Genomic DNA, 14,612 nt, shown 5'->3' on the forward strand with positions numbered 1-14,612 from the left:
ATCTGATAATTAGTTCACGAGTGAATCTTGTTCATGCAAAAAAATAAGCGTCACCTAACTTGATATGGGTCGAGATAAATACATATTAATCTTTGTGATAAAATGTATGACATCATCAACTGCAGAAAACTGGTTCGCCATTTCTTGTTCGGCTCGTTGATTGCGTTCACTCATTCCATGAATCCTGATTTTGAAGCAATGTCTTTTCTTGTTCTCTTTTTGTTCACAGATGGTCGCTATAATATTTGGCTTAATTTATTTGCGCCAAGAAATCAACCAACAAGGCGTGATGAACATCAATGGGTTTCTCTTCATTGTCGTTACGAACTTATCCTTTTCCAGCCAGTTTGTCGTCATAAACGTGAGTAACACGACAATATGTGTTTATTATAATACATTAGTTCAAATATCGGTTATGACCTGAAACTAATTTAAATTTACAATATCAAGGTCAAAAGGCAGCGTTAAGATGAATGTAACACTTTTGGGGAAAACTTATTTTCTGTTCATTATATATATATATATATATATATATATATATATATATATATATATATATATATATATATATATATATATATATATATATTGGTGATAAGATTTCCTCTCTGGTGTCTTCTAATTTTGGTGCTCTATCCCTCCGTATTACTTTTTCCACAAAAACCGCCTTTCCCTCATTTCGTAAGGATGTCTTGCCTATCTCTCAAACAAGTAATATTATTTATAAATTTCAATGTCGGTGTGGTGCCGTCTATATAGGACAGAAGACCCAACGTCTTCAGGTCAGAATCGCCTAATATGTTCCCCGCTTCATCCGAGGCCATCAACCTACCACCAGAAAATCTCAACTGATAGAATCGTCCATCGGCCAACACTTGGTCGATAAAAAGGAGTGCGGTCTTACATTCTCTCCGGAGTGTTTTTCTGTTTTGTACCGAGGATGTACAAAGTTCCACCTGTCTATCCTCGAAGCACTTGCCATCATTTCCAGCCCCCCCCACTACTTTGTGCAAGCAGAGAAACCTCCGGCTTCAATTAGAATTATTTGGTTAGTCACAGATATATATATATATATATATATATATATATATATATATATATATATATATATATATATATATTTATATATATATATATATATTTATATATATTTATATATATATATATTTATATATTTATATATATATTTATATATATATATTTATATATATAGATTATATATTTATATATATATTTATATATATATTTATATATATATTTATATATTTATATATATATATTTATATATATAGTTATATATATATTTATATATATATTCATATATATATATATATATTTATATATATATATTATTTATATATATATATATATATTTACTCGGGTTTTTTTTATATTCAAAAGTAATGGACTAATGAATTCAACGAGGTTGTTAGATAGTGCTCAATAAAAAGAGCTGATAATACTTGTTTATTGTTATATAAACATGCTCACATCCCGCTGCTACAAACAGCCACTTGTTTCAATCAAACAACAGATATCATCAGGCAGCGACTTGACTATTCAAAAGTTCAATGAATAATGGATTTTTATTTTAGGTAGGAACTCTTTAGAAGTTGGAGTTAAAAAATTAAAACACAGGACTTTAATTAAATAAAAAAGTAAAAAGGGAGAGGCAATTTAAATAAAGTTAAAAGATTACAATGGGGAGAGAGTGATTGAGAAGAAAAAAAGGAATAGAGACAGAAATAGAGAAAGAAAATATAGAGAAAACAAAATAGAGAGAAAAAGAAGAGAGAAAATATATACACACATACATACATATACACATACACACACATATACACACATATACATACATATATACATATATATATATATATATATATATACATACATACATATATACATACTTTACTTCCATATATATATATATACATACATACACATATACATACTTCATCTCTCCTCTCCCCCCCCCTCCACATCATATACATATATATATATATATATATATATATACATGATATGGAGAAGAAAAGAAAAAAGAAACAAAGGGTTATAATAAAGAGAATAAGAACTAGAAGGAAAAGGAAAGAATAATGAGATCTAGTTAAATAGAGAAAGAGAGAAAGTAAGAAATTGACAGTATATAGAAAAAGAAAAAGAAAAAGAAAAAATCTGCGTGTCAACCAATTTATGAACAATTATACAATTCAGTAATGAAGCATATTATTACAAATACAAACAGAAGATACAGTCCAAGCGTCAGAGATGAACGTGTCAAAAAAGGCAGGGAATGCATTCTGCTAGCATATTTATCCTCTTACATACGTCCACGAGTAAAATCAACGCAATTCAAACATACGTCTACCATTAATTAGGCCCTTTATGTTAAATGATATAAGTTTAAAGTTTTCGCGTTTTTATTAGATAAATATATGAATAAAAGAAAAAAATAATGATAAAACAATATTAAAATTATTATTAATAACAATAAACATAATAGTAATAATAATAATAATAATAATAATAATAATAATAATAATAATAATAATAATAATAATAATAAAAACAGAATAAAATTAATATTTATTATCTTTTTAATATAACATATTTAGCCATAAGAGGGGATTAAATAAATTAAATAGGTCCAATAATTATAAATAAAAAACTACTAATATTTATGTATATAAAAAGAATATAATACAAATATATATATATATATAGATATATAACCACACACACACATATATATACCCAAATATACACACACATACACACACATATATATATATACATATATATACATATATACATATACATGCACATAAGTAAAGGTGTAACTATACTATTAAGTTGGAAGTTTAAGCTATTTAAGTATAGATATAAAGTCATATTAAATCACAAAATAATACATTCAATACCAGATTACTAATAACATGCCCTCTTAAAGGAAATTGTCAAATTACTTCTGTAGTGTACCAAGCAACTATTTCTACTAAGGAAAATCCGAATGAAAAAAAATATTACATAGGAATGACAAATAACAATTTTAAAGAAAGATTTACCGGTCACAAGTGCTCTTTTGAAAATAATGAGTACAAAAATAGAACTTCCTTGTCTAAATATTACAATGAACTAGTAGAGCAAGGTTACTCCCCAATAGTAAATTGGAAAATTTTAAAGAAAGCGAAAACCTGTTCATCTTTAAACTCGCCTTGCTACCTATGTCTTTATGAGAAATTATTTATACTTACTTTTAGAGAAAGAGATAAATTATTAAATAAGAAGCACGAAAATTCAATTAATTGCAAACATTATAAAACCCATCTTTTAAGTAATTTAGTTTAGATATAAAATTTAAATAAATTAAAAATTGTCACTGATTTCTATAATTTATTAATATTCTATTAATATACTTTCTCCTCTCCTGATTTCATTCTTTACTTCTCCTATCTTATATACATGTGTGTCTATGTGTATATGTATGTGTCTATGTATTTATTTTATGACCGTGTGTACTTAGATCTATATATTTCTATATTATTTGGTATACCCTCCCATGTTTATTCAATCCATTTGTATGTTTCTATGTGTGTATGCATCTATCTGTACCCTTGCCAAATTATTTGTATTCTTATGTATTTCTATATATATAATTTATGTAAATTATACATATTTATGTGTGAGTATATATATGTGTGTGTGCGTTGTTGTGTATTAGTATATGATTGTGTGCATATATTTGTGTATTTTTTGTATGTATGTGTATACATAAGATTATATATATGTATATATATATATATATGTATATATATATATATATATATATATATATATATATATATATATATATATATATATATATGCTTATTAGTATGTCGGTTGGTTCTCTGTGAGTATATACATATGTATCTTATTATTTTTAATTAGGGTACTATCTACCTGTACGTCGCTATTTTTGAGTATTTCGTTGATTTAATTACTTCTTTTGCCTGAATATATTTATAGGTAAGTGTACTTGTATCTGTGTTATTAGTAATCTGGTATTGAATGTATTATTTTGTGATTTAATATGACTTTATATCTATACTTAAATAGCTTAAACTTCCAACTTAATAGTATAGTTACACCTTTACTTATGTGCATGTATATGTATATATGTATATATATGTATATATATATATATGTGTGTATGTGTGTGTATATTTGGGTATATATATGTGTGTGTGTGGTTATATATCTATATATATATATATATTTGTATTATATTCTTTTTATATACATAAATATTAGTAGTTTTTTATTTATAATTATTGGACCTATTTAATTTATTTAATCCCCTCTTATGGCTAAATATGTTATATTAAAAAGATAATAAATATTAATTTTATTCTGTTTTTATTATTATTATTATTATTATTATTATTATTATTATTATTATTATTATTATTATTATTATTATCATTACTATTATGTTTATTGTTATTAATAATAATTTTAATATTGTTTTATCATTATTTTTTTCTTTTATTCATATATTTATCTAATAAAAACGCGAAAACTTTAAACTTATATCATTTAACATAAAGGGCCTAATTAATGGTAGACGTATGTTTGAATTGCGTTGATTTTACTCGTGGACGTATGTAAGAGGATAAATATGCTAGCAGAATGCATTCCCTGCCTTTTTTGACACGTTCATCTCTGACGCTTGGACTGTATCTTCTGTTTGTATTTGTAATAATATGCTTCATTACTGAATTGTATAATTGTTCATAAATTGGTTGACACGCAGATTTTTTCTTTTTCTTTTTCTTTTTCTATATACTGTCAATTTCTTACTTTCTCTCTTTCTCTATTTAACTAGATCTCATTATTCTTTCCTTTTCCTTCTAGTTCTTATTCTCTTTATTATAACCCTTTGTTTCTTTTTTCTTTTCTTCTCCATATCATGTATATATATATATATATATATATATATATATGTATATGATGTGGAGGGGGGGGGAGAGGAGAGATGAAGTATGTATATGTGTATGTATGTATATATATATATATGGAAGTAAAGTATGTATATATGTATGTATGTATATATATATATATATATATATGTATATATGTATGTATATGTGTGTATATGTGTGTGTATGTGTATATGTATGTATGTGTGTATATATTTTCTCTCTTCTTTTTCTCTCTATTTTGTTTTCTCTATATTTTCTTTCTCTATTTCTGTCTCTATTCCTTTTTTTCTTCTCAATCACTCTCTCCCCATTGTAATCTTTTAACTTTATTTAAATTGCCTCTCCCTTTTTACTTTTTTATTTAATTAAAGTCCTGTGTTTTAATTTTTTAACTCCAACTTCTAAAGAGTTCCTACCTAAAATAAAAATCCATTATTCATTGAACTTTTGAATAGTCAAGTCGCTGCCTGATGATATCTGTTGTTTGATTGAAACAAGTGGCTGTTTGTAGCAGCGGGATGTGAGCATGTTTATATAACAATAAACAAGTATATATATATATATATTTATATATATATATATATTTATATATATATATATATTTATATATATATATTTATATATATATATATTTATATATATATATATATATATTTATATATATAGTTATATATATATATATTTATATATATATATATATATTTATATATATAGTTTTATATATCTATATATATATATATATATTTATATATATATATATTTATATATATATATATAGATTTATATATATATATAGATTTATATATATATATGTATATATATGTTCAATCAGACGTGCTTGAATAATGACTTGCTGCCAAATACACACACACACACACACACACACACACACACACACACACATATTTGGCCCAGATTGAACCGATGATGTCTCGCAGCTCATACCATCTTAACATTAGCCTTTGATCTTAATCTTGAAAATTTTGGTCAAGCTTAACATTTTACCGAATTTTGCCGCCTATTTTTTCCAAATTTGATGTATAGAAATGATGCTGATTGGTAAAGACCATACAAAATTTCAATCTGACCAGAAAAAAAAAAAGATTTGGAGTTATTAACATTTCCAAGGCATAACTACTTCATACAATATGAAGAATACTTCATAGAATAAGTTAAGAGAAGCCCAGATAAGACTTTGGCTCATCCTTATGTTGTCAAGTCTAGGCATGTTGTCTACTGATTTACTTGCTATTGTTAGTATATATTAAATCAGACACATTTCTTAGCTCATTTGCATTTAAATAGATAAAATTAACAATATATATTTATACGCACACGAGGGGCGTTCCAAATATAAAGCTCCTGTTTTTATTCTTGTCGAATGGACAAGAAGAAAGTGAAAATTGCATTGTTATGATGACTAAACTTATGCATTAATTATCTGAAAGTTTCATCTCTCTTTGTTGCATATATTGACGGTGTGAGGCTCTAACAAAATATGGATGGGCATCAGAAGCAGAGATGTGTCGTTGAATTCCTGGCAAAAGTGCATTGAGAATGGTAATGACTTTGTAAAAGAAATTCTCGAGTACAAAAGGTTACTCGTTTAAATGATAACATTCCAGCTTTTAATGTAAATGTAAATAAATAAAGAAGGCTTTAATTTTTGAACGAATATATTGCCATATATATTGCCATATATATTGCCAGTGCAAGTAGATTGGGTTGACCTTCGCCTGATGGCAGTACAATCTAAAATTACACTTAAACCAGGACAAAACTCCTCCCTTGAGGCTTGCATTTACGAACATCCGTGGGCTTAGAACTAATTTAAATGATGTTGAAGCATTTCTCCTAACAAACACCCCGGATATCTTAGCACTAAGTGAGACTAACCTACACTCCTCCATCCCCTCTAACTACTTTAACATGCCCGGATATCTCTCACTCTGCCGTAAGGACTCTGACAGACATATGCACGGGCTTAGAATCTATATTCGAAACACCCTCCCCTTGACTAGAGAAACAAAACTAGAATCGGACGATTAAGCCTTTATGTGCTTTAGACTTAACATGCAACATAATATTAGTTACTTATATTTTCTCTACCGCTCTCCCTCGACCAAGGACTGTACCCTAATAAACAAAGTCTCTGACAGCATAGATACAGCACTTTCCCTCGACACTAGCGCACAAGTTCATGTATTTGGTGACTTCAATTTCCACTGCAGTAATTGGCTTAGATTCTCTACTTACACAGATGCAGCTGCTAGCATAACACATAGCTTCTCTATATTATATTCCCTATCATGATGGTTACGTTTCCAACCCGTTTCCCTGATCAGCAAGAACAACACGCATCACTTTTAGATCTTTTTCTGACCACAGTTCCTGATGATTGTGTTACGAACACCCACAGCCCACTTGGGAATGCTGATCATGTAGTAATAATAGTTGAAATTGCACTAAACTCTAGAGCCAAAATGGAAGAGCCATTGCTCAAAACAACGAGATATTATAAAAAGGCTGACTGGGAAGCCATCAGGGATCTCATCAGAGATGCCCCATGGCGAAATATCTTTTCACTTCCTGCTAAACAGTGCGCAAATGAGACCACTGAATGGTTCAAAACAGCAATTGAAGCACATGTCTCCATGCGGAAATTTTATAGTAAGCCCCACTCTCCCCAATGGTTTACTTCCACATGTGCAGCTGCCATCGCGCAAAGGCAGTACGTGTACTGCAGATTTAACCGACATAAATCCAGTTCAAACAGACAGAAGAATATAGAAGCCAGAAGTAACTGTAAGAGAAAAATAGCGACAGCTAAGAGAGAATTTACTGAAACCACCAAAAAACGCATCGAAGGCCAGAAATTAGGAACCCGTGACTTCTGGAAAATCTACAACAGTGTAATAAATAATGGGCAATCAACAATTCCCCCACTAACCAACAATCACGAGGTTCTTTGCTCAGCAACCGAGAAGGCTAACATGCTTGCCAGTCGGTTTGCCTCCAACTCCATACTGGACCCTGCTAACCACCCTTTCCTGGACTCTCTTTTGTGGACAGATGCCATACTAGCCGATCTGAAAATCACCCTTTCTCAGGTGCATGCTATCATAAAAAATCTTGACTTCAAAAGCATGTGGACCTGATCTCATCCCGGGTGTGCTATTTAAAAAGTGCTCTTGAACTGCTTCTGTGGCACCAGTTTTCAAGAATTCTGGCAAAAGAACTGACCCAGTAAATTACCGCCCCATTAGCCTCCTCCCACTTTTTGCCAAAATATTTGAGTCCATAATTAACCAAGCTCTAGTCCACCACCTCTCAGATGCTAAACTTCTGACCGACCAACAATATGGATTTAGACAAGCTCGTTCCACAGCAGACATCCTAACTGTAATCTCTGAGCGTATATACCATTCACTTCACAAAGCAGAGGAGGGCAGAGCGGTAGCTCTATATATGTCTAAGGCTTTTGACAGGGTATGGCATGAGGGTCTTCTCAGGAAAATCAGATCATATGTAATCACTGGAAAAATACTTAACATAATTAAATCCTTCTTAGATAAGAGAAAAATCCAGGTTGTCCTCGATGGTCGTACATCTAAACAATATGATATAAATGCGGAAGTGCCTCAGGGGTCTATGCTTGGACCTCTATTATTCCTAATATTCATAAATGACCTCCCTGACAAAATTTTCTGTGTGATGGGTATGTATGCTGATGATACCACGCTCTATAACAGACATGGCAGAAAAAAAAATGTACACATATCTAAAGAAATGGCAGAAACACTAGAGGATGACCTCCAATCTGTAGTGGAATGGGGACAAAAATGAATGGTCACATTTAATGCTGCCAAGACTAAACTTGTTTCCTCCAATAACTACAAGAACTCTTCTCTACCACCAATAGCAATGGCCAAAGACTCTTTATCTGAAAGTCCATCTTTTAAACTCCTCGGCCTAACGTTCACAGGAAACATGAGTTGGAAAAATTACATTGAGAACATTGCCAGGACTGCTGCGAAAAAGGTGGGTTCTCTCTACCATGCTAGAAAGCTACTAACGACCGAAAATATGCTGTACCTCTATAAGGCCACCATTCGCCCATGTATGGAGTATTGTTGTTATATTTGGGCCAATGCATCTGCTACTAGTCTCTCGCTCCTAGACAAGGTTCAAAAGAGAGTCGCCAACTTAATAGGTCCTGAACTGTCATCCAAGCTTCAGCCTCTGTCCCATCAACGAAATGTTGCATCCCTCTGCCTGTTCTACAAGTATTTAACGGTGAATGTTCCGACGAACTGCAAGCACTTGTACCCCCTCGACGTAAATACCCCTGACCACCCGACAAGCAGTAAATCCCACCCCTTCACAGTGGAGATCCCTAGATGTAAGAGAGCCTTCTACTCCAATAATTTCTTCTCCGGAACCGCTGGACTTTGGAATTCCCTTCCAGGTTCCTGCTTCCCTAACTGTACTGACATGCAGAAGTCAGTACAGTTAGGGAAGTGTAATGTGAACCGATATCTTTCTGCCCAACTCCTCACCTAGTACCCCTTTAGTCTGTGTCCCTAATAGTAGCCCGCTATATCAAAGTGGCAATGTGCCTTGTTTGGGGTGAAAATGTAAAAAAAAAAAAAAATTATATATATATATATATATATATATATATATATATATATATATATATACACATATATGTGTGCGTGTGTGTAAAAAGAGAGAAATTTTTTGCTGTATCACAGCTCTTTAGTGTGGCTAGATTAGCCCCTATCCAGCAGGCCACTGGAAGAAGCATGTAAATTAAGCCCAATTTTCACTATATAGGTACAAAAGAAGACCATTCCACATACAAGTGATATATATATATATATATATATATATATATATATATATATATATATATATATATATATATATATTTTGGGTTTTTCGATATGTATGGCTAGGTTTCCTTCCTCTTATCTATTTACCTTTCTGGTACCTAAGGTACTTAAGCTTTTATGCATTTTTATTCTCATAGCATTTATTATGCAAGTTAACATGTCGCAGAATGGATCCTGTAATCCTAAACTTACTTATTAATAGTTTTTCTTTTTCGATTTTATTATTTAATTCATCTTTTTTTTTTTCATATATTAGTAGAAATAGTAACCGTATTATTTTATTTATTTATTTAATGTTTTATTGGGGAAGTGGTATCATATCCACTAGAGAGCCATGTGTATTAAACAGCTGTCCTGTTTTTAAATCTCCGAAACAGTTACATGGTAAGCAGCTGATAATCCCCGTTTTCTATTTACAAAATTTTAGTTAAGGTTTTCTCTTTTCATCCTTATGTAGTTACATTCTGTTTTAAAATTGAAGACTTTTGTGAAATCGACTTATGCAAATGCTAAGTCTATTTCGATTTAATAATTTTAGTAAAGGCCTTTTTTTTCTTCATCCTTATATAAATGAATTCTCTTTGGTCATTATAAACTTTTTAAAAGTCAGGTTATGTAGGTACTAAGTCTGCGATAGGTTACAATTAATATATATTTTTCTTCCGGGAATTTAAACTGCATTCTTTATTTTTATTTTTGTATTTTTTTTCTTCATCCTTATATAAATGAATTCTCTTTGGTCATTATAAACTTTTTAGGTGTCGGATTATGTAGGTGCTTAATCTGCGATAGATTAAACTTAATATTTTTTTTTCTTCCGGGAATTTAAACTGCATTCTTTATTTTTATTTTTGCTTTTTTTATTCAAAGCTTCTTTAGACTATATATATATATATATTACCCTCCCCCACTTGGAATGCTTTTCTTCTTTTTCGTATAAGTTTAAATGTTCCACAAAAGATTCATACGCCATGTGAAAAGGCAGTTCTCTACGTGAAGGCACAGTCAACAACCGTCGTTTATGCTGTTGCCGCGCACGTGCGAAGCATAAATAGAAGCTGTAATGTAAAATGGCGGAAAGTAGTTGGTGGGTTCAGGGGTTAATACCATGCAAACGGTAAATTTGCCCCGGGTGTGATTATCAAATTCATTGTCAGCGACCTCGATTACCTCTAAAAAAACAAATTAGAGTGGTCGGTGTTCTGTTGTAAATAATCTGAATATTTACCAAATTTTGCTTACCGAACTCCTCTGTCAGTTTTTGGTCTACCGACACGAAACCTAATCTACAGGGTATTCGATAGCCAGGGAAAATCGGTGCAAAAGTGAGGAAATTAAAAAAAAATAAAATGAAATTTGCCAGGTGAAGGTCAAACGACAGCATTACGAATATGCATGCGTAACGTAATAGCTATTGGTTCATGTTTTCATTTTTAGCCTTGCGTTGTCAACCATGTTTTCATAACTCAAATATTAACGTCAAAGGAAAAAGTAAATTGTAAACTAACCGTTTTGGTTTTAATTAGTGTTGGGACGATTCCTTATTTTTATACGATTCTGATTCCGATTCCGATTCCAGGAAAATACTGATTAACGATTCCGATACCAAGTACGATTCCGATTCCGATTCCTAGGGAATTATTGTTTTGAAATATATCAGGTAGTTTTATACTTATGGTCGGTAGTTCCCAAATATGTTCCCTAACTTTGGAAGAGATATTTACGTCGTGTTTTGGTTTAAATAAAATTATTATATAGTAAACTAAACGGAAAACTTAGCAAAATTTATTTTAGAGAAAATTTATTTTACTTAATTGGAATACAGAAAAAAAACTCAAAGAAAATAGAATTTATCCTTCAGAGAAAAAACAAATAAAATAGAATTTATATAACAGAAAAAAAACAAGAAAATTAGAGAATAAATACACACGATTCATTATTTGGGTCCTCATAATTAACAGATTTAATGAATTAAATAAAAAAAATATAGCGGAAGAGAAAGAAAATATATACTAATTAAATATAAAAAAGATAAATATTTAATTTAATAATTTATAAATGAACGTGCGTAATGAAAAAAAAAAACAATATACCATGTGACGTGGCGCCGTAGATACAAAATAACCTTTCCAAAGTTAACGACCATATATGAGAAATACCATTAATCGAAAGTCTTTGTGTTTTATACCAAAAAGGTAGGTATAGCGAAAAGTTACAATTAAAGGAATTTCAAAAACGATTTTTTGTTTGGCTATTGATAGTTGTATTTGTGACGGCAGTTCTTCAGACCTCCATAATTCACAAGGAGTAGTTAACACCTATTATTTTTTCTTACTTTTTCATTGCTTTTACACGTTGTTTCTAACGTGAAGAATAAGTTTAGCCAAACTAATTTTGAAATAGGGTATATCAAAGGAACACATATAAAAATGATACCACTATAAAAAACAAATGAAATACTAGATAAAATTGAGCAAACATAATTACCAAAATTACAGAAAAAGATTAAAAAAAAAAAAAAAAATGGTGAAGGTTGTTGAGTGAAATTAATTATTGAAAGAAAATTAATTGAACTAATAGAAATGTTAAATAAAAAAATGTCACATTTCAATATATTTTTAATAATAAAATTCTCAGGGTTGTCGAAATTAAAAATTAAGTGATTTTTTTTATTAGACTTCTTTCGAAGCTTGTTACCTTGAAAAATACATTTAAAACCCTGTTTTTTTTTTAAATAAATTGAAAAATAAACGCAATTAAAAAAATTTAATTGATAATTGAAACTTTAAAAACATATTAAACATTGAAAAAATACTTATCTCCCAAATTAACGTCCAATAAAGTAGATCCAGTCTTCATACAGGAATTCGGTTATAATAAATATATCTTTCCCAAACTTAAAAATTAAATCTTTTTTTTTTTTTTTTTTGAGAGAGAGAGAGAGAGTGCTTTAAAATCGCCGGGGAGTGCCACCCAAAATTTTAAAGAAGTAAATTTTAGGAGTTTAGTACCTTTCAAAGACGGTTATCATAATTTATTATCATTTAATTTCCTTTTTATTCCTCCCTCCCCCACACCTTTCCACGTGGTTCAGTAGTTAACCAGTGCTCCTGTTGCTGTCAGTCAGCTATCTTTACCTAAGTTTTAATTTCTAGTTAAAAGAATTTTTCATGAATAGAATCAGCATTTTTAAAAATTATTTTTTTAGTTGTATATATTGTATTTACTCTTTGAAGTTAGGGAGGGTTAAAAAAATTGGTGACACCTAGATGGTGACGTAGGCAAAAAAAGAAAAAAGAAAAAAAAAAAGACACTGCGATTTCGACCCTCACTAATAAAACTGCTCTGAGTGACTAGTTGGTAATTTTTTGTTCCTTTTCTTTTTTATTTTGCTTCTCCAATTTATTTGGATGCTTCATAGTTAAATGTTTTAACATGTTGGTTGTGGTCATGTTAGATGGCTTTATTCCTCACGATATTTTAATTTGACAGACTTTGCAAATGGCTTTCAACTCATCATCTTCATCAACTTCAAAAAGTTTCCATGCAAGACTTTTTTGGACTTTGGCATTGTGCGTTCTATCCCAACCATTATCAATGGACCAGAGGTCATCTCGTCAGCGTCAGACAGGGCCAAACTATTTGCAAAGAACTTTGCAGCTAATTCTACCCTATGCGACATATTTCCTCCTACAACACAGAACAAGCTAGGTAACATACAAATATCCGTGCATGAGGTCGCCAAGCTAATCAAGAACCTAGATTCTAGTAAGGCAACTGGCCCTGATGGCATCCCAATTATAGTGTTAAAAAAGCTTCAACCAGAACTTGCTCCCATACTTACGAAACTATTTAAGCGCTGCCTTAAGGAGAAGTGCTTTCCGACCCCCTGGAAGACCTCATCAGTTTGCCCTGTATTTAAGAATTCAGGTGATAAGTCCTCTCACTATCAGTACAGACCAATAAGTCTCCTGTGTGTTATGAGTAAGTTGCTGGAATCCATATTAAATAGAGAAATAGTCAACCACCTCAGCAAGAATAACCTTCTTAGTGACACACAATATGGTTTCCGCTCTGCAAGATCTACCACAGATGTGCTGACGGGATATATCCCACAGGATTAGTGAATCTCTTGACAAAGGCTTCCTTTCTAGGGCAATTGCTCTTGACATATCAAAGGCCTTCGACAAGGTATGGCATAAGGGTCTACTTCACAAGATTTCCAGCTACGGTATAACTGGAAATGTTTTCTCAATCATTAAATCATTTCTCTTCAATAGGCTCATAAGAGTAGTGGTAGATGGACAAAAATCGGAGGCCTGCAATATAAATGCTGGAGTCTCTCAGGGGTCAATCCTGGGCCCAACTCTCTTCCTGATCTACATCAATGACCTCCCTAAACACATACTTAAATCATTCGTTGACATCTATGCTGATGACACGACCATCTACGGCAACACATCAAAGGCTGTAAATGACAAAGTTCTCTCTGATTCTCTCTCCTCTGATCTCGAGCGCGTGGTTCAGTGGGGGAAGATGTGGCTGGTAACCTTTAATGCATCCAAAGCCAAACTTCTATCCTTACATCATCAACGCTCTGATCCCCAGCTGGCATCAATTGTGATGGATGGCTCTCATCTGGGTGAGGCCCCGTGTTTTGACAAGCTTCTGGGTTTGACCTTTACTCCTGATCTGAAATGGAACACGTACATCAAGTCTGTTGCCAAGGTCGCTGGAAAGATAGTGG

General features: G+C 31.3%; 1 protein-coding gene across 1 annotated transcript in view; it reads left to right on the top strand.

The window, feature by feature from the left end:
* The window catches only part of LOC145291558 (protein white-like), a 302,163-nt gene that overhangs the window by 175,338 nt on the left and 112,213 nt on the right, over positions 1-14,612 (top strand). Inside the window, exon 12 of the mRNA XM_080137621.1 lies at positions 230-361. Coding sequence (XP_079993747.1) covers positions 230-361 — 132 coding nt within the window. The remainder of the gene's footprint in view (positions 1-229; positions 362-14,612) is intronic.

This window comes from Euprymna scolopes, chromosome 12, assembly GCF_053919585.1.
Source record: "Euprymna scolopes isolate OS-2025 chromosome 12, ASM5391958v1, whole genome shotgun sequence".
NCBI lineage: Eukaryota > Metazoa > Mollusca > Cephalopoda > Sepiida > Sepiolidae > Euprymna > Euprymna scolopes.